We start from the raw sequence: 19,665 nt of genomic DNA, 5'->3' as shown, positions 1-19,665 counted from the left end.
TGGCCAAAGTACTGGAGCTTCAGCTTTAGCATCAGTCCTTCCAATGAATATTCAGGGTTGATTTCCTTTAGGATCAACTGGTTTGATCTCCTTGTGTCCAAGGGACTCTCAAGAATCTTCTCCAACACCACAGTACAAAAGCATCAATTCTTTGGCACTCAGCCTTCTTTGTGGTCCAACTCTCACATCCATACATGACTACTGGAAAAACCATAGCTTTGACTACACAGACCTTTTGTCAACAAAGTGATGTCTCTGCTTTTTAATACACTGTCTAGGTTTGTTATAGCTTTAGTTTCAAGGAGCAACTGTCTTTTAATTTTGTGGTTGCAGTCACCATCTGCAGTCATTTTGGAGCCTAAGAAAATAAAATCTGTCACTGTCAATTACCTTACTCTAAAATTTAATCCATTTGCTTCTTTTTCTAGATATCTATCCCTAAGTTATTCTCACAATCTCCAACAGGGTTATAAAATGCTTCTCGATACTGTCAAAGTTTTTTTCTCCCTCTTCACACATCCCTAATGGAGTCTTCTGTCCCCCTATAGGGTATACAAGAGGAGCTGTTGAACTGGGGACTAACTATCCTTTTCTTTGCTTCTCTTCTGTGTTAGATTCTATTTCTGGAATTCTATGTCTTCCTGAGTTTACTTCATTTTCGATGAAGCATATTTTCAAATATCTTCCTCAGAATGAGTACATGGAATTAAATTTTTGAGACTCCGCATGCATGTCTAAAAATGTTTATTTCATCTTTATACATAATCATTTGAATGGGTACAGAATTCTCCCTACAAAATATCTTTCTTCACAATTTTGATATTTCTCTATTGGTTTCCACCTTTGAGAGTCTGTGGAGGACTTGGTGACATTAAAATGTCTGATCCAGTATGTAAGGTGTTTTTCTCCTCTGGAGGCTTTTAGAATTGGTTTAAAATACTGGCATTCTAAAATTGATGATGGTATATATGACTTGCATTTTTTTTCATTTACTTGTTCTGGTACTTGCTAGGCCCTTACAACTCAGATGCTCATGCCCTTCAGTTGGGCTTCCCTGATAGCTCAGTTGGTAAAGAATCCGCCTGCAAGGCAGGATACCCTGGTTCAATCCCTGGGTTGGGAAGATCCCCTGGAGAAGGGAATGGCTACCCACTCCAGTATTCTGGCCTGGAGAATCTCAGGTAGCAAAGAGTCGGACACGACTGAGCAGCTTTCACAAAGAGTTGGACACGACTGAGCGACTTTCACTACTCACTAGTACTGCCCTTCAGTTACAGAAGTTTCCATGTAGTATGTCTTTGACAATTACCTTCCATGTAGTTTACTCCATTCTCTCTTTAAAATACCCAACCTCCTCATTTAATAAGCCTCTTGTTTTGATATACTGAGAGATTTCCTCAAAGTTTTCAACCTCTAAGTTGACTATTTTCCTGCCTTTAAATACAATAGCTTTTATTTCCTACAATTTATTTAAAAGTTCCTTTCATCTTATCCCTCAAGTAGGAGTAGTACTGCAATCATAATTACATTTTGAGCCCTGGATTCTTCATCTGATTCTTGTTTCACTATTACAACAGGAAAATCGTAATTTTCAGGTGGTCCACTGTTTTCTTGTTTTATTCGAATTGGCTCCAACATGACCACTGGGACTTTGTGTGTAGAATCAGCTCCTGCTGGTTTGCTGGAAGAGCCAGAGCTAGAAATATAAGAAAAAAGGAAAGAAAACAAAATCTAAGAAAGCTATCTTAAGTATCTTAAAAAGAGGTATAACAATAGCTTTATGGGAATAATGCTGTATCTTCATGGCAGTGAAGATTTGCTATGTTACATCAGCAAAAATGATACATAACTGAAATGCATCTGTTGTATGCAAAATAGTTTAATTTATGTATAAAAAATGTTCTATGTGTTAATCTACCTAAATAGTTACATTATATACCTGGAAAGATACCTAAATACATTTAAATAAATCCTGAATTAAAACTGACTTCAATATTCTAAGGTTGTAAAATTAGGCAGCCAGATCTTAGAACTATCTTAGAATTAGCGTTTTTTTTTTTAGTCTTTCCCATTTCCTTCTCTAGTCAGTGACAAAGAGAACTCTAGGCTCATATTAATGACTTACTGTCACAAAGAGTGAAGAGAATTAACTAGGGACATAATTCATTTGTATGAGAGAGTTAATTCTTAGGTAGGTTGATAAGAAGTCTGGGGTCCTGAGGAGGCGAAAGGGGTCTGGGACTCCTGAGGAAAAGAAAAAGACAAATTTTTTTTTTCTACATTCTTGCATCTTAGTCACAGAAAACTTTTTTGTGTGTGGCAGAGCTTTATTACAGTATAAAAAGGGACAGAGAAAGCTTCTGATACAGACATCAGAAGGGTGAAGGACAGTGCCTCCTCACTAGTCTTAGCAAGGGAGCTGTATACTTTTTCAATTGGTTATTACAGTCAAGGTTGTAAAGGTCTTACCAGAACCACTCCCACAATTTACATTTAAAGATGACAGAATTAGAACAGAATACTATACAAAAAAGATCTTAATAGATAACCAAGATGGTGTGATCACTCACCTAGAACTATTTTTTTTCTTTAAGCCCAGAGCTAATGATTACACAACAAAACAACTCATCTTGCTCAAGGGCATGTTTAAAGCCTCTGCCTGCTATGTGGGAGACCTGGGTTCGATCCCTGGGTTGGGAAGATCCCCTGGAGAAGGAAATGGCAACCCACTCCAGTATTCTTGCCTGGAGAATCCCATGGACAGAGGAGCCTGGTGGGCTACAGTCCACGGGGTCACAAAGAGTCAGACACGACTGAGCGACTTCACTTTTACTGTACCAATAATTATATAACAGTGTATCCTACTGGAGGACATGTTTCTCCTTCTTAAGAACCTTCTGACTAATCCTGTCATCTTGCAGTGTATGTTGTGGGAATGGGTCTGGTAAGATCTTTCTATTGTTAGTTCTAATCCCATTATCTTAAAATGTAAATTGTGGGAGTGGGTCTGGTAAGACTTTTACAACCTTGAGTCAGTCTTTTGATTGTCTCCCCTTCAGAGTATGTTTCCTCCATAGGATTAGGAAAGTAAGAATTGGGCTCACTATTGATGAGAAATTTACAAGCAGTATGAGTGGTGTGTAACAGAAGTTAAAATACAATTTCAACAACTGTAAATTAATTTGTTTTAAAGCAAATTCAATGCAAGGTATTTAGAAAAGTCAGAACACAAATTTTAGTATAAAGTTATTTTTTTCCCTAAGTTTTTATTTGTGCATGTCCCTACACAGTGCAGTGTGTTATACATACATCATTTCTGCTTTTTCTTTGCTATTATGCTAAACTCAAATGGATTTTCTAATTTTCAACACATGCACAAATCTTTTTGTATCTTTAAAGATAAAGATACAAAATTGATTAACCCATTAACTGATTTCATTAACATGTAATACATAATTATTATACACGGGACAGTAAGTTGAGTCCGTTTACCTTCCTCGGCTGCCAACACTGGAGGCACTAGGTGAACGTATTGGCGGGTGTACACTTGTCATAGTAACAGGTCCTGAGGAGGAAGAAATTGTACACATTCATAAAATGAATATCTGTATTTAAATCCTAATGAATGTTCTCACTTAGTAGTACACTGAAACTGGAAACACATAATGAAATTATATAAAACAAAAAGTAGTTGCTGAACTCCCAGCAGAGCTGGAGTGCCCTGAAGTAGCAGGGCTGTTCAACCTCAGCACTATTGACATTTTGGGCCAGGTAATTCTTTGATGTGGGGGCTGTATGTGCATTGTAAGGATGCCAAGCAGCCCCCTTGGCCTCGACCAGTTATTAGATGCCAGTAGCATCTCTACATACACAGCATCTAGGGGTGTAAGAATCAGAAATGTCTCCAAACACTGTTCAGTGTTCTACATGAGAGTAACCAGGGTAGGAGCTTAGTGAGGACACTAATGCCAGCAAAAGCTGCAGAGCACAATAAAATGTTGGTAGGGCTGATATAAAAACAGTCCAAGAAAGAAATCGACACAGAGACTAATTAATGGAAGACACTGGAGCAATGTGTAGATGGTACTTTGCCCTGTGCTGGACACAGAGTCAGTACTGAATAAAGTTAGCTTTAGTAATGGTGCTAAAATGGCTTCCAGAAATGTGTCAAGTTATATTCCTACCAGCAATGTATCAGAGCATTCCTCCCATTACATCCTTATCAATGAGTATTTTCACTGTTGAAATTTTGCTTACTCAATAGTTAGAAATCATATCTTTTGATTTCATAATGACTACTAGTGAGATGGAACCATGCATCTTTCTTCCTCCTGCCCCCTCACTTTAGGGAGTTATTTCCTCTTTAGGGAGTTATCTACTCATGGAGAAGGAAATGGCAATCCACTTCAGTATTCTTGCTGGGAAAATCCCATGGACAGAGGAACCTGGTGGGTTACAGTCCCTGGGGTCACAAAGAGTCGGATACGACTGAGCACACACATTGCAGGGTCCTTTGGTAATACTGTGTGCTTTCCTTATTCATTTGTATGAACTTGCTACATAATTAGGAGAAGGCAATGGCAACCCACTCCAGTACTCTTGCCTGGGAAATCCCAAGGATGGAGGAGCCTGGTAGGCTGCAGTCCATGGGGCTCTGAAGAGTCGGACTCGACTGAGCGACTTCACTTTCACTTTTCACTTTCATGCACTGGAGAAGAAAATAGCAACCCACTCCAGTATTGTTGCTTGGAGAATCCCAAGGACCGGAGCCTGGTGGGCTGCCGTCTATGGGGTCGCAGAGAGTCTGACACGACTGACATGACTTAGCAGCAGCTACATAATTAAACAGTTTTTCTGCCATCTTTTGTCAACAATTTCCTTTCAGTTTGTTTACATTTTAAATAAGTATCTCTCTTAAAATTCTAAAACTGCTTTATTATGTCGGACTAGTTAATGGCATAAGAGAGTCTCCTCTTTCCTTATTTGGTCTAAGGCATCTAATTTTCCAAGGTCTCTGGGAGTAGCTTTTCACTTTTCACTTTCATGCATTGGAGAAGGAAATGGCAACCCACTCCAGTGTTCTTGCCTGGAGAATCCCAGGGATGGGGGAGCCACCAGGCTGCCGGTGGGCTGCCGTCTTTGGGGTCGCACAGAGTCGGACATGACTGAAGTGACTTAGCAGCTGGGAGTAGCAGCATTAGTCAGAGGGCTTCTCTTTTGGAGGAAATAAGTAGTTCTGTCCAAAATTCTTAAAACACAAACACCAAACCAGGGTAGGAGCAATCAACAAAAAGAGTGTTACTGAGACATTTTAAGTCTAGGCAAATTCTACACAAAAAGGGACAAATACTATAGGCAACTTGTCTAAAAGAGAAAGTAAAATAGCAATTTCCTCCTAGGAGTGTGTGCTATGGTGCCTCTAAGTTCTGTTGAAACTGAAAATGTAGAGAGGCGTAACCTTTGCTTTCCACTTTGAAAGTACAATAATTTCAAAGATTACTTAAAACACAGATCCATTTTAATCACCCAAGAGAAAAAGGGAAGGTGGAGGGCGATCCTTTTATTATTAATAAGTAAAAACTGAAAAAAAACAAACTAGTAAAATTTTTACAAGTCCACTTTACCCGCAAGGCCTGGAGATGGCACCGATGAATTCGGTGACTGGACAGTTCTGTTTGAGGGTGGTCGTGGCTGGCCATGATCGGTACTAGTATCTTTCCTCACAATGTTGTCCAGCATAATAGTACTTGAACAGTCAATCTGGTAAGAAAAGAAATTACTTCATGGCATTCTGACTTGGCAAGTTAAAAGCTATTTTAAATTTACAAGAAAACTTTAGTAGATGCAAATATCCTTTTGAGAAGTTCTGATGTATATTTTCCCCATAAACATTCTTGGAAAAAAGCTCTCATACTTCTTAATACTTCATCGTAGTAAATATACTGAGGTCACACTATTTCACAACTCATGAGCCAGGAGAAAGGAATACTGTGTGCTACCTCCTTAAAAGTGAAAACAAAATTATTTTTAAAATTTTAAAGATAATAGAAGTACCAATTAAAAAAAAAACCTGTTGAGACGAATAGCATAATTTCACATTTAAAAAATTTCTTTAGTGTCTGGCTTTATAACAGCCACCTGGAATCTGATATATTTTCTCGATCTGCTCAGATGTGTGATTGTGGCTAAAGAATATGAAGAAAATCTGGTTCTTACACAGGGAAGACCTTGTAGAGCCTCTGAAAAGGTTGTACAGACCCTCATGTTCCTGGCCCACACTTCGAGAACTCATGCTCTGTTATGCACTAGATAGATGAAACACGTCCACACATCACACATTTCGAGAACATTAACTTCATTTAACTACATTATTAATGTTTGGTAGGAAAAATCTGATCCCCTGTAGATTCTTGCTTTACACGTTTATAAGTAATTAACTGCTAAGCCAAACTACTGATAAATTTCTACTAAGACTTTAATACTTTAGATTCAAATTTTCTAAATTTTATTTTTTATTGAAGTATAATTGAATTACAATGTTTTGCTAATTTCTGCTGTACAAAAAAGTGATTCAGTTATACATATATACATTATTATTCATATTCTTTTCCATTATGGTTTATCACAGGACACTGAATATAGTTCCCTGTGCTACAGTTCTTTGTTGCTAATCCTTGTTGCTTGTGTATTCTATATACACCAGTTTGCATGAGCTAATCTCAAACTCCCAATCCAACCCTCTCCTAACTCTCTTTGGATGCAAATATTTTTAATGCTTAAATATACCCTTTGTTTCCTAAAAATGTCTTTGTGATTAAAATCCAGCTTAATAGTTCCAGCCTTTCTCAATCAAGATTCTTCAAGAAAATTAAGTCCTACATTCCAAGGGCATAGACTGTATATAATGAATTTACTTCTTGCCTCTGCATCTAGAATGGTACTGCTACTGCTGCTGCAGCTTAGTCGCTCAGTCGTGTCCGACTCTGTGCGACCCCATGGACTGCAGCCTACCAGGCTCCTCCACCCATGGGATTCTCCAGGCAAGAGTACTGGAGTGGGGTGCCATTGCCTTCTCCCAGAATGGTCCTAGTTATGAACAAACCTTGGAAGGACTGAGCAAACAGTCCCTCAAAGCAGTTTCTTTCTTTTGTGGTTCAGATGAGGAATCTCAGTTGAGAAAGGCTGGTACACAAAGGGTCATCTGTATTTGAGGGCTGTAGAGGAAATTTTACTTTCTGTGGGTCCTCTGTCAGTTGGGGGAGGAGGGAAGTAAATGGGGTTATTTTCCTTTAATATTCTTTGGGCACTACCTTGGCCAATACAATACTTATGGCCAGAGTGCAATAAGTACTGGATTGACTAGATTTGTTAGATCTTAATGTAATATAAAAGTTATTTACACTGTGGAGGAATCCTAAAAGCTAAAATAAAATTATAGGAATGAACAAAAGTTTTCCTATCATCTATGCATGAAAATAAAATACATAAGCTTTACCGGTCTAAATTATATACAATTATTTAAAAAATGAAGTAACTCCAGTAAGGTTAATGATTCAACTTTTAGGAAATATGAATTCATCTCAGTAATTTGAAAAAGTAAATAATATAACATTTTAGATTTCCTTCACAATCCTACAAGATTTCTTAAAAGTTCTTAATGTTTGCATAAGTGATTACCTAAGCTTGTAGGATGAAAAAAGGTAAAACAAATATCAACTCTTGTGTAATTGATTTGTTTCTTCAATGATATATTTTCTGTCTTAAAAAAAAATATTTTTTTTTGAGCCATGCCACAGGGCATGTGGTATCTTAGTTCCCAGACCATGGATCAAACCCACATCCCCTGCATTGGAATTGCAGAGTCTTAACCACTGGACTGGCAGGGAAGTCCCAAAACAGATTGATTAAAAAGTCATACTGACAACCAGTTTAGAGGCAAATGTATTTAATTTAAATAAAAAAGAAATCAGAGGTAATACTGCACTTGTCAGTAAAATGTTATCATTTCTCATTAAACCTGTCTCCAGCTCTTCTGACGTCTTAAATGTTAGCCTTGCTCTCTAACCCTATTCTAATGAATCACATTCCAGCAATTCTCCCATATTTTCACTTCCCTCCTTCCCTAGCTTACATTCCATAATTAATCACCATAATCATTCATTTACTAACACATTAACTCCAGTGCCCTGAAAGACATTCTGTAGTATGTTTAAGTGTTAATACTAATCTTTTTATGATTCCTGCTGTCACAATATTTCTAAAGGATAAAAACAACTTCCAAACACAAACACACAGCCTATAATCCAACATAACCATGGCCTTTCACCAGATTCAAGTTCACTTAAAATTTATGAAACAGATTCTTTAGTGGAAGTTTTGTGTTTACTTACATCTGGAAGAGAAGGAAGATTGTAGGGACCTCCCACCGGTGAGCTCAAATCAATCACAGGTGAGCCGAAAGCCTTTGCGTCATACCCTGCTGCGCTAGTAATGGTGGGGCTGGAGGGAGTGGAGGACGTGCTGTTGGCAGTCGAGGGGGCCGCATGCCCACTGCTGATCTGCCACTGTGGTAGCAAGAAGGAAGAAGAAAGGTTGCCTATCAGCAAGCCTGTTACATAAAATGTCCATCTAATCCCTGTTCCAGGTACAAGACAAAGTAAAAGACACATTCTACTATTTGAATTCAACTGTAATTTTCATGGAACGGGGAGAGGACACTGGTATATATAATTTTCAGTAATTCTCTCCAAACATAAATAATAAAAAGCACTGATTTCTCCCAGAAATCAGTAGATTTCTGATTTCTGAAGAAATCAGAAGACAACAGTATACACCAGAAAACCACAGCACCCGATCTTGGAAAGCCTATACATATCAGAAAAGAAATCTAAACATGTACATAGCAACTACAAACAAAGACGGAGGACTGAAAACACACCTTTCCTTCTGTCCCCATCTAATAGACCTGAGACTAAAACTACAGTTCAGGGAACTTTTTTTTTTTTTAAAAACAACACATTGACCCTAAAGACAAAGAACTAAAAACAGGATGATCGTTGAGAGTCTGTTAAAGGATCAAATCTTATGTTCCTTTCCTACTCTAGCTACCCCCAAATAATAAGGACTTCTTTCACCTCCACAGAAGAAGACTGGAAATTAAGTTTCCAGAATAGGTAAAACAGTGTCTTTGGACTCATGGGCACCAGGCTCAGCTGAAGGCAGAAGTATTACACTAAAAATGAAAATTAAGAAACCATACACACACTGAATGCTGAGCTTCAACGGGCATCAGACCCTGCATTTCAGGCATGAAACAAAGACATCTTTTGGGAACTGAGCCATTACCTAAAGACAGTGACATCAGTAACTCTAATAAACATGCCAAGGAGCCCTCATACAAGAGCAAAATTTGGCATTAAACATTAGCCCCACATCCCAGCTTTCAGTTTTTTTAAAAACACCCATTCCTTATATACAAACAGGCAACTAAGCATCAAGAAACATCTGAGAAAATTGTTACAAGCTGAGATAAACAAAGTGAAAGTGAAGTCGCTCAGTTGTGTCCGACTCTTCGCGACCCCGTGGACTGGAGTCTACCACACTCCTCCGTCCATGGGATTTTCCAGACAAGGGTACTGGAGTGGGTTGCCATTTCCTTCTCCAGAGGCCCTTCCTGACCCAGGGATTGAACCCAGGTCTCCAGCATGGGAGGCAGACGCTTTACCTGAGCCACCAGGGAAGTCAGGCTGAGATAAACCCATTAAAACTAGGAATGCTATAGTATACAGAGATGAACTGTACACCTGCTGTCTAAAATTTACTTTAAAACCTATCAAAGTAAGAAGGTTTGACTGATGGATGAATGGATAAATGGATACAGATAACAAAGGAGACAGCAAATAGAGCAATCTGTCCCCTATACAACTCTCTCAACTAAGTTTGAAAATTTTATGATAAAATAGTTGGGGAGAAAAAAAGCAACTAAGAGGTATCTTAAGACTACGCAAAGGAAAAAACTCCCAAACACCGTATCATTTATATAGGGATGATACAATAAAGAGTGACAATGACAGAAATATTTTAACTTTGAAAAATCTAATTTATATTCTTCACTGAAAAAACTAAGTAAAAAACTCTGTGAATATGAATGCCAACTTAACCAACCCTCACACCTATCCATCCATCCGTCTCTCTCTTCTTTCTTTCCACCCCAGAACAAGCACAGTTACAGTTCATGTGTATCTTTCCAGGTTTCTTCTATGTATATGAAATTAAAACACACACACACACACACACACACAAATTCGATGTTTCTTCCCATATATACTTAGAAGATCATATATAGATTACTGCCTTTTCTTAATAGCCAGAAAGCATTTCCATTGTACCAGTATAATTTAAGCGATTCTATTAAAACAAACTCTCCACTATATTTCCCTCCTAGTTTGTTCATTTATTCATGTTTAGACTTTTGACTAGAAAAGATTTTTAAAAACATTCTTAGAGTGTGTGTCTATCCATTAAAAATAATAAACAGAGGGCTTCCTTAGTGTCTCAGTGGTAAAGAATCTGCCTGCCAGTGCAGGAGACATGGGTTTGATCCCTGATTTGGGAAGACCTCACATGCCGTGGAGCAACTAAGCCTGTGCACCACAACTATTAAGCCCGCGCTCCAGAGCCCAGGAGCCACAACTACTGAGCCCATCTGCCCTGGAGCCTGTGCTCCACAACAAGAGAAGCCACTGAAACGAGAAGCCCATGCCCTGCAGTTAGATAGTAGCCCTCTGTCCACACTGAGAGAAAAGCCCGAGCAGCAGTGAAGGCAGCACAGCCAAAAATAAACAAGTGAAATTCTATATATACAGAGGCTCAGTAGTTGTGGCTCCTGGGCTCTAGGGCACAGGCTTAACAGTTGTGGTGTGCAGGCCTAGTTGCTCCAGTGCATGTGAGATCGTCCAAGTCAGGGATCAAACCCATGTTACATAGCTATGAGGTAGATAAATATGAGTACCCAGAATGTGCTAGGTGCTGTTATACACACTACCATCTAAGTCTCAGCACAACTCTGCAAGGTACAAACTCATTTTATAGTAGGGGGCAAATGAGATTTAAGAGAGTAAACTTGTACAAGGCCACAAAAGTATTAGGAAAATAATCAGAATATAAGATCTAACTGTAGCTTGGTCTCTCTTCACCTCATCTCTAATGATGAAGGAGAGATAGGTATAAATTGTATTGAAAATAATTAAAATGTCATTTTAGAAAATTTATATCAAAGTAATTATAAAAACACACAGACACAGCATGTGTACTTTTAGAATATTACTTTAAAATCATTTGATTAAAATGAATGTTACAGAATTATGGGGAATAACATCATATTCTTTATTTTGGTCTTGGCAAAAAAAATTAAACTAAAATCAAACTGCTAGTTGTAAGCTGGAAAGACCTGATACAAGTACTTGGAGAAGACAAAGTGCTGGGAGAACTTTAGCTTTTTAAAACAGTAATTCCTAAAAAAACATATTACCTGAAAATATTAAGAATATAAATATTAAACTTCCTAAACTTTAATGTATAACTTTAAATATTAAGCTTTATCAGGTGTATATGTACTGTATCCTGTTTAATACTGAATACAATATAATCTTATATACAGATATATATATATATATACACACACACACTGTTTAATACTTCATATTAAAACTGTGTGATACTAAGTTTGTTTCCAAGAAGTCTCCTTGAAACACTATGAAGATTCAATGATTGGTCTCTTTTGAGGTATGCCATCTGTATTTGTTAGAATACTTCCATACTCACCTAAAAGCTACACACATTAATACTGAAAAATTCATACCCATGACTCACTGATTATTCTGGGCCTTTACTTCTGTATAAGTAGCTTGGTTTTTTCTTGTTAATTACAAAGCATCGAGATCTTTTCTCCTAGCTTTGTCTCTTTAGGTCTCTATGTAAAAAACTTTGTAATTCACATTTATTAAAAAAAAGAAAACAGCTTACTCTTGTTCTTCATCACTATTGCTCTATCCATAAATTCAATATGATTTGGAAGCAGAGAGAAATACAAGCACCTGTGGAGAAGTAAACACACATACCTGTTTTATGGCTTGTTGAGCCAAGAAAGCCATCTGCAAGGGGTTGGGCTTCATTGCTTGTCGTGGCGTATTCTGGTTTGATGGGTATCTTAGCTGTTGATGATGAGGAGGGAGAACTGGCCCATTGGGCTTGGGGCTATGATTCTGAAAATTTATCAAACGTGGAGGAGGTTGCTGGAAAAAAGACATTGTATCAATTCAGTGGCAGTCAGCTCCTGAAAGACGAATTACAGAGAACTCTATTTTATAACTTTTATAGAAAGAAAACAATTCTGCCACAGATGAATCATTTATTAATATTACAATAAGGGTATGGGGGGAGGGGACAGCTGCCCAGAATGTGAATAAGCATTTAAAGTAAAGAAGTTTTACTAGGAAAAGACCATTGGGAGAGGATTTTCCAATCAGAGTTAAATCTAGACCACATTGGGAAATAGGGATTCCCTAAGTCCCAGATGACTATCTTCTGCAAAGAATTGCCCTCTTAAAATCTAAAATGATAGAATAATAATTACTGATAGTTACTGAGTAGTTATCACATGTCCAGTACTAGTTAAAATGCTTTACATGTGTTAACTCATTTAATCTTCACAAAGATCCTCCTCTGAGGCAGGGATTATCTCTGTTTTACAGAAAAGGAAACTTGTCCAAGATTAGCAAAGATAGGAAGGAATCTTAGAGCCAAGTTCTCTGGCTCTAAGGTCTGTGCAGAACTCTAAGGTCTGTACTCTACGCAGATATTAATAATGAAAACACATGATATTAACAACATTTAAAAATGAGTGAATTTTAGATCTTATTGAGATCAAACTACATGCCAGGCATTGCGAATGGCACTTCATATGTTATCTTATTATTACTCCCCTCAGTCAGTTCAGTTGCTCAGTCATGTCCTACTCTTTGTGACCCCATGAACTGCAGCACACCAGTCCTCCCTGTCCATCACCAACTCCCGGAATCCACCCAAACCCATGTCCATTGAGTCAATGATGCTATCCAACCATCTCATCCTCTGTCATCCCCTTCTCCTGCCTTCAATCTTTCCCAGCATCAGGGTCTTTTCAAATGAGTCAGTTCTTTGCATCAGGTGGCCAAAGTATTGGAGTTTCAGCATCAGCATCAGTCCTTCCAATGAATATTCAGGACTGATTTCCTTTAGGATGGACTGGTTGGATCTTCTTGCAGTCCAAGGGGCTCTCAAGAGTCTTCTCCAACACTACAGTTCAAAAACATCAATTCTTCTGTGCTCAGCTTTCTTTATAGTTCAACTCTCACATCCATACATGACTACTGGAAAAACCAAAGCTTTGAATAGATGGACCTTTGCTGGCAAAGTAATGTCTCTGCTTTTTAATATGTTGTCTAGGTTGGTCATAACTTTCCTTCCAAGGAGTATGCGTCTTTTAATTTCATGGCTGCAGTCACCATCTGCAGTGATTTTGGAGCCCAAAAAAATAAAGTCTGTCACTGTTTCCCCATCTATTTGCCATGAAGTGATGGGACCAGATGCCATGATCTCAGTTTTCTGAATGCTGAATTTTAAGCCAACTTTTTCACTCTCCTCTTTCACTTTCATCAAGAGGCTCTTTATTACTCCCCCACCCCCACCATTTTACAAATCAGGACAGTAAGCATTAAAAAGCTGGGATAACCAGAAAAAAGGTCACGCAACTCATTAAAGGCAGCACTATGGTTTTAATCCAACACTAGTCTGCCATTTCATTAGTCAAACATGTTCTGGTGTTTAACTGGGGGTTGAGGTACTAATTACAGTTTAGTGGATGAGTTTCTCTAAAAGAAAACAGATTTTGAAAGGAAACCCTTCAAGGACAGCATTGGTTGATTACAGGTCAGGGTAAGGACAAGCTTAGTTTGCTCACAAATGCTATCCTTAGAAATTGACACCAGTGTTCCACAAAAAAGGTAACCTTGGTTACCAAGGTTCCACAAAAGGTTGGCAAATTATTGCAAAGTAAATACTTATTTTCAGGCTATCTTAACTGTATATGACCAGAACTTCTCAGAAAGGGAACTATTAACCCCCATATTCAAAGGGGGGACAAATAAATGAATTTATAAAGCTGAAGTAGCAACATCTTAAGGCGGACAGCTATAAAGTGTAGCCCTGCCCTCTTTTTGTTCTTTTCTTTTTCTCATTTTTGGAATTTATCTCCTTTCCTGGGTAAAGGTCTTCTGTTACTCCTTTCCTGCAAATTAGCTGGCACTGGGTTTACACTTAGTAACTTACAAGAGTGACCAGCAATTACAGACCTAATGAAAAGTAGACTTAGACACTATTCCAAGATCAAAGGAAATTCTGTGGATGAAGAATAGAAAAATATGAGAAAAAGAGAAAATGCCAAAATTTTACAGAAGCCTGAAGCCATAGCAATTCTTTTTGATTCTTCTATTAAAGTTTTTCACTGGAAGGGTTTTATATCACAGAAACACAAACAAAAAATAATTGGGGAAGTATAGTGGAAAACTTCTAAATTCATCCAAAAGACTATTTTTTAAAAAGTGGAAAAGCACTCAAAATGATCTTTAAGGGAGAACAAAAGCAGTTAAAACTTTTGCCTACTCCTGACCTGACTGGGATTTATATATTGATTCAGTCAAGAAATGACATTCCGGGGGGAAAAAAAAAAAGAAAAAGTGACATTTGATGCCAGAGTACTATACTCCTGTGAGAAATCAGTGTGGAACTGGATGTCCACTCTCCCATCAAGGAAGCCCAGTGTAGAAAGATCTAAGGTGATTGATTTTTATCTCCTCCCTAAACTGTTATCATTGACTGAGTTAATTTCTAAGAACCCCATGACAGGAAAAGTAACTTGAAAGAACAGGACTAGAAACTGGTTATAAACATAAAAGAAAGAGCAAAACCAGTGCTATTTTAATTAAATGGAATTAACTTGCAAGAAGGAAAAAAGGGAGAGAATAGAGAAATAATTGAGAGCTTAAGTAAAGTGACACATATTCATCATTATCCTCACCCTCACAGAAAATACTTTCATTATTATAGGTGGTAATTGTACTCTAGGTCAGTATAACCGTGAAGGATAGCAGATGTCCTTGTAACATCCACTCACTGTTTAGGAAAATTAGTATATACATATAAATGAGAGTATCTCTGCAGAACAGTAAATCTGGCCCAGGAGTGAGAACCATAAGGTATACAATAACAGACTCAGATTTAACAAACTTCGAGCTGTCCACTGCAGTACGACAGAGTATACTGTACACCACTCAATAAAGAGATGCAGAGTGTTTATTAGTTTGTACCACACAGTCATATAACTATGTAGTCTATCTCTATATCACCCAGCTCTTTAATCATTCAGATTACATGGCTACTTTCAGAGAAAGAAGAAACAGGGAACTCCTGTGTAAGTGATTTTTAGAGCAGGCCTTTAAACTGACCTGTGTCTTCAGGCTAGAGGTAGAGTATGACAAAGAGGCACACATATACACCTGTCTACAAATAGATATTTTACCAGATGTACATGCAAATAAACTGCTAGAGAACTAAGGAAGCAGGTAAGCAGGGCAGTGTAAAAGTTTAAAGAAGAGGGAAAAAACTGATAAGTGAAAAATGTAGGAGCAGATATTTGGTAGAGAGAAGATAAAAATGAGAGATGAGAGTACTAGAAGAGGGCTCAGGGGTCACTGAGAGGAGACAGAAAGAGAGCAGTGTGCAACGTAATGACATAAAGATGAGAAAATTACAGCTGATATCCTAACAACACAGGTTTAGACTGTGCAGGTCCACTTAGACAAGGATTTTTTTCAATAGTGAATACTTCAGTACTGCACAATCTGCGTTTAGTTGAATCCTCAGACGCAGAGCAGTGGATGTGGAGGAACCATGGCGGGTGGCGGGGGGTGGCTGACTATAAGTCATATGTGGATTTTCAACTATATGGAGGGTCAGTGCTTCAAACCCCTGAATTAATTGTTCAAGGGTCAAATGTGTTGATATGTGGGAAAATTAGGCTGTATAATAATGATTGTACATTATATACAATCATACAGCAGTATACCACAGAAAGAAATAATAAGATCAAACATAAATTTCTGAGATAAGCAGGCTAAAGGCTCTATCGAGGTCACTTCTGTTTGGTTACTGCTTCTATAAATAGCTGTTTCTGAGAATGTGACTGAGTCACACAGAATCTAGTAACTGCCTCAGTTCTTCACTTTTAATGAAAAGGGAATTAATGCAAATGATGGATTTATCCTGTTTCAGGTTAATAAAGTAATAAAAATCACTTTACCATCTTTCAGATACTTAAGATAAATATTAATCATGTAAATGCTTAGCACTAGTCACTCAGTAAGTAAATATTTTCTCTCTTTTCCTCATCAAATATATGTCTAAAACAATTTGGGTGCTCTGCAGTCTATCTGCAATATGTTACTCTGTAGTCTGGGAGGGGAGTGACAAAAGAATTTCTCCATTTTCTTAACAAAATTTCAACTCTGCCAGTGGCACTCCTGGGATCAAAAGTGTATACATTTTTTCCCACAGAACACTCACCAAACAAAGACCTCTTAAATTGCTTGCTATTTACTTCCTTTAAAAACCTGGGTTAAAACAAAGTTCGAGAGCAATAATCAACTGGTCATACTAATTAATATTCTCTTGGATTTGACATATCTTGTTAATCAAATTACCAGACAGCCATAAATCACAAATAAAATCACCTCAGGCCTACACAGAAGCAATTTAACAAAATCAGGATTCATAGGCCCATAAGTCTTATTCAGGGTTGAAGCAAGTCTCCTGTGAAGATCATCTGTCTTGAATAACTGCTACCAAAACATGCTATTATGCCATTTAATTGCTTTTTCATAAAAGAACTGCATTATGTATACATTCCTCTTAGTGCTAAAAAACACTGGTAAAAAATTTCTCCTCTAATGATATGTTTCCTTTTAATCAAGTAATAGATATTATTCCTGATTCTTTTTTTGTTTGGTTGATCAAAAACTGAGCTAAGTCCTGTTCTTAAGCATAATGAGAATTCTTAGTCTAGTTCTGCATGCTTTGAACATTACTGATACTTATTAATCCCTGTGCCATTTCATTTGAGTCACTTACTGTAAATCAGTTCAAATTCTAAGAAACAGGGAGTATAAATTAATAAATAAAAGGAACTGAAAATAACGAGACAATTTTTGTGCATTAAAGTAAGAATGGTGCATGGCGGAAAAAAAAAAAGACTTGCTCTTAAATGGAGTGGATAGAAGCTTCTTCTATAACAACAGCAGAAATGTATACTAATATTGCAAGTGTTCTTAACTAATGTACGGTAATTAATCCACAGGATCATGATTCATGCTGTGAACTTGTTACTGTATTGTTAGTACTGTTGAGTTTATGACTATATGAACACATGTGAAGACTCTTCCACTCACTCTACATCACAAGTAGAATTTACATGCATATGTTCTTCAAACCCTTTAGAGGGACAAGTAGAAAATAAACACATGCTTTTCCCATTTCTCCACAAGTGACTGAAATCTTTGTTATGAATTAAGAAATAATACAAATAAAAAGATGACAAAACTGGAAAAAAAAAAAAAAAAGAATGGTGCCTGGAACATTTGCTCAGAAATAAAGTTTGAAAAAGGCAGACTTCTAACAAACCACACCCTTACCCTTTTCTATTTCATTCTGTCCTAGTTTCCAGATGCAGTGGGTTTTCTAAATGCTGCATCTTCACAGAGGACAGATACCTGAAGCATCAGTCATCCTGAAGCACTAATGTAATGATTATGAGTTACAGGTACACAACTTTCCCATCAATCATATGCATGGGTTATTCAGGAATGCAATCATTTATCCTCTGTTATAAAGATGACAAAGAGCAGATGAGAATAGATGTCCCAGCTGAATAAACCATTAATTTCTTTTTCAGAAGGGCTAAGAACTAGAGTTAAATTAGGGACCCTTGATGCGACAAAGTTTTATAAATTCTTATATTTAAATCATGGAGGAAGGTTATTTTAGGAGCTGCTGAATATAATTGTACTATAGTTATCTAAGTTAGGACAGGCCTGCTTCCAAATTTACCTGGTGAGAGATGGAAGGTTGCTGGATGGGCCCCTGCATTCTAGGGTTTGGTAAACCCACAGGTGCTGGCCTCCGTTGCACCTGTTGCCTCTGAGCCATTACCTGTTGCTGCATATGCTGGAGTCGTAACTGAGCTAGGCTGATCTGGGTTGGAAACTTGGATAACTGGTTTGAAGATAAACCACCTGGTGGCTGTGAATTCTGTTCCACGACAGGATTCTGCTTAGGCATTTGTGGTTGACTCTCTTTATCTTCAATTACTAAAGAACCTAATCAAAGAGAAAAAGTTAAGTTCTAAAGATTTTCTGATAGTAACATACCATATTTTGTAAAAGGCTATCTTTGCTCATTTTCAGGATTTCCAAGGAACTTCTTTTTGTCTTAGGAACCCTTTACACGTTTAACGATAGAAACTCCTAAGAGTTTCTGTTTATGTAGGGTCTATCAAACAAAATCTACCATATTCAAAACTAGAAATGAGAATTAAAAAACATTTTTCCATACTAATTCATTTAAAAGTGACAACCCAGAGTAACATATTTTTATGGAAAAAAAAAAACAAACCTTATTTTTATTTTCAAAAAAGTTTAGTGAAGAATGGCACTATTTTATATTTTCAAACATCTCTTTAAATGTCTGGCTTAATAGCTGAACCCTCATAACTGTTTCTGCATTATCTAATATATTGTTTAAATAGAAATACACGCAGAAAACCCAGCCACATATGGGTATGTACTTGGAAAAGGGAGACCTATTATCACCTGAAGGAGCTTCAGACTACACTGCGAGAACTGCTGTTGTATAATCAAAACAAAACACGCAAACCTGACCCTGGATGTGAGAACAATACCACAGAGTATTTCTGATTCAGTTATCTCTCTGTGACATAGCAATTGAATGACAACAACAGCTAGTTCTTTACACCTTCACGGTGCAAACTATGTTAGTTCTCTGATGGCGAACACCATGCTTTATAACTACACTGTTAAAAAAGAGATTAAGGGTACCTCTCACAGGTCTGGGACAAGAGTAGGGCAAAGCTTGATTTCTTCAATAGCAGAGACTCAGTTAAAAGTTCCTGATTTACTAAGCATAGGCATCCTTAAAGATATGGTTATCATTCATTAAATACTTACTCCATATTAGGTACCATGACAGGAGGTCTATGTGTATTGTTAAAATCCTTTGTACAGATAAGGGATCTAAGGTTCAGAGAGACCAAACAACTTATCCAAAGTCACAAAGACACTAAACTGAATACGTGTCCAAGACATTACTTTTCCCTTGTACTCTTCTATAAGATGTTTCTCAGAAGCCGTAAATAAACAAGTTTGGGAAAGTTGTATCCTTATTAGAAGATTTAAAATGTCAATCTCACTTTAAATGACAATTTATAGAGCTATATATGACAGCTCTGAAAAGTCCTACAGTAAAGGATACTGTCTTACAAATTCCTCACAAGTAAGA

At 37.4% G+C, this 19,665-nt stretch overlaps 1 protein-coding gene across 5 annotated transcripts in view; it reads right to left on the bottom strand.

Annotated features, from left to right (window-relative positions):
* Positions 1-19,665, bottom strand: part of TRIM24 (tripartite motif containing 24) — a 113,639-nt gene that overhangs the window by 12,524 nt on the left and 81,450 nt on the right. For 3 of the 5 annotated variants that reach the window (XM_025291593.2, XM_006043429.3, XM_044946931.1), the window contains exons 9-14: positions 18,199-18,467; positions 12,120-12,293; positions 8,391-8,564; positions 5,625-5,760; positions 3,493-3,565; positions 1,528-1,696 (exon numbers count right to left, since the gene is read on the bottom strand). In XM_025291593.2, the coding sequence (XP_025147378.1) occupies positions 1,528-1,696; positions 3,493-3,565; positions 5,625-5,760; positions 8,391-8,564; positions 12,120-12,293; positions 18,199-18,467 (995 nt within the window). The remainder of the gene's footprint in view (positions 1-1,527; positions 1,697-3,492; positions 3,566-5,624; positions 5,761-8,390; positions 8,565-12,119; positions 12,294-18,198; positions 18,468-19,665) is intronic. The other 2 variants (XM_006043430.3, XM_025291592.2) reach the window with 2 other exon arrangements.

Source organism: Bubalus bubalis, chromosome 8 (assembly GCF_019923935.1).
Source record: "Bubalus bubalis isolate 160015118507 breed Murrah chromosome 8, NDDB_SH_1, whole genome shotgun sequence".
In the NCBI taxonomy this organism is placed as follows: Eukaryota; Metazoa; Chordata; class Mammalia; order Artiodactyla; family Bovidae; genus Bubalus; species Bubalus bubalis.
Note: the sequence above shows the minus strand (reverse complement) of the source record. Positions and strands in the feature narration are given on the sequence as shown.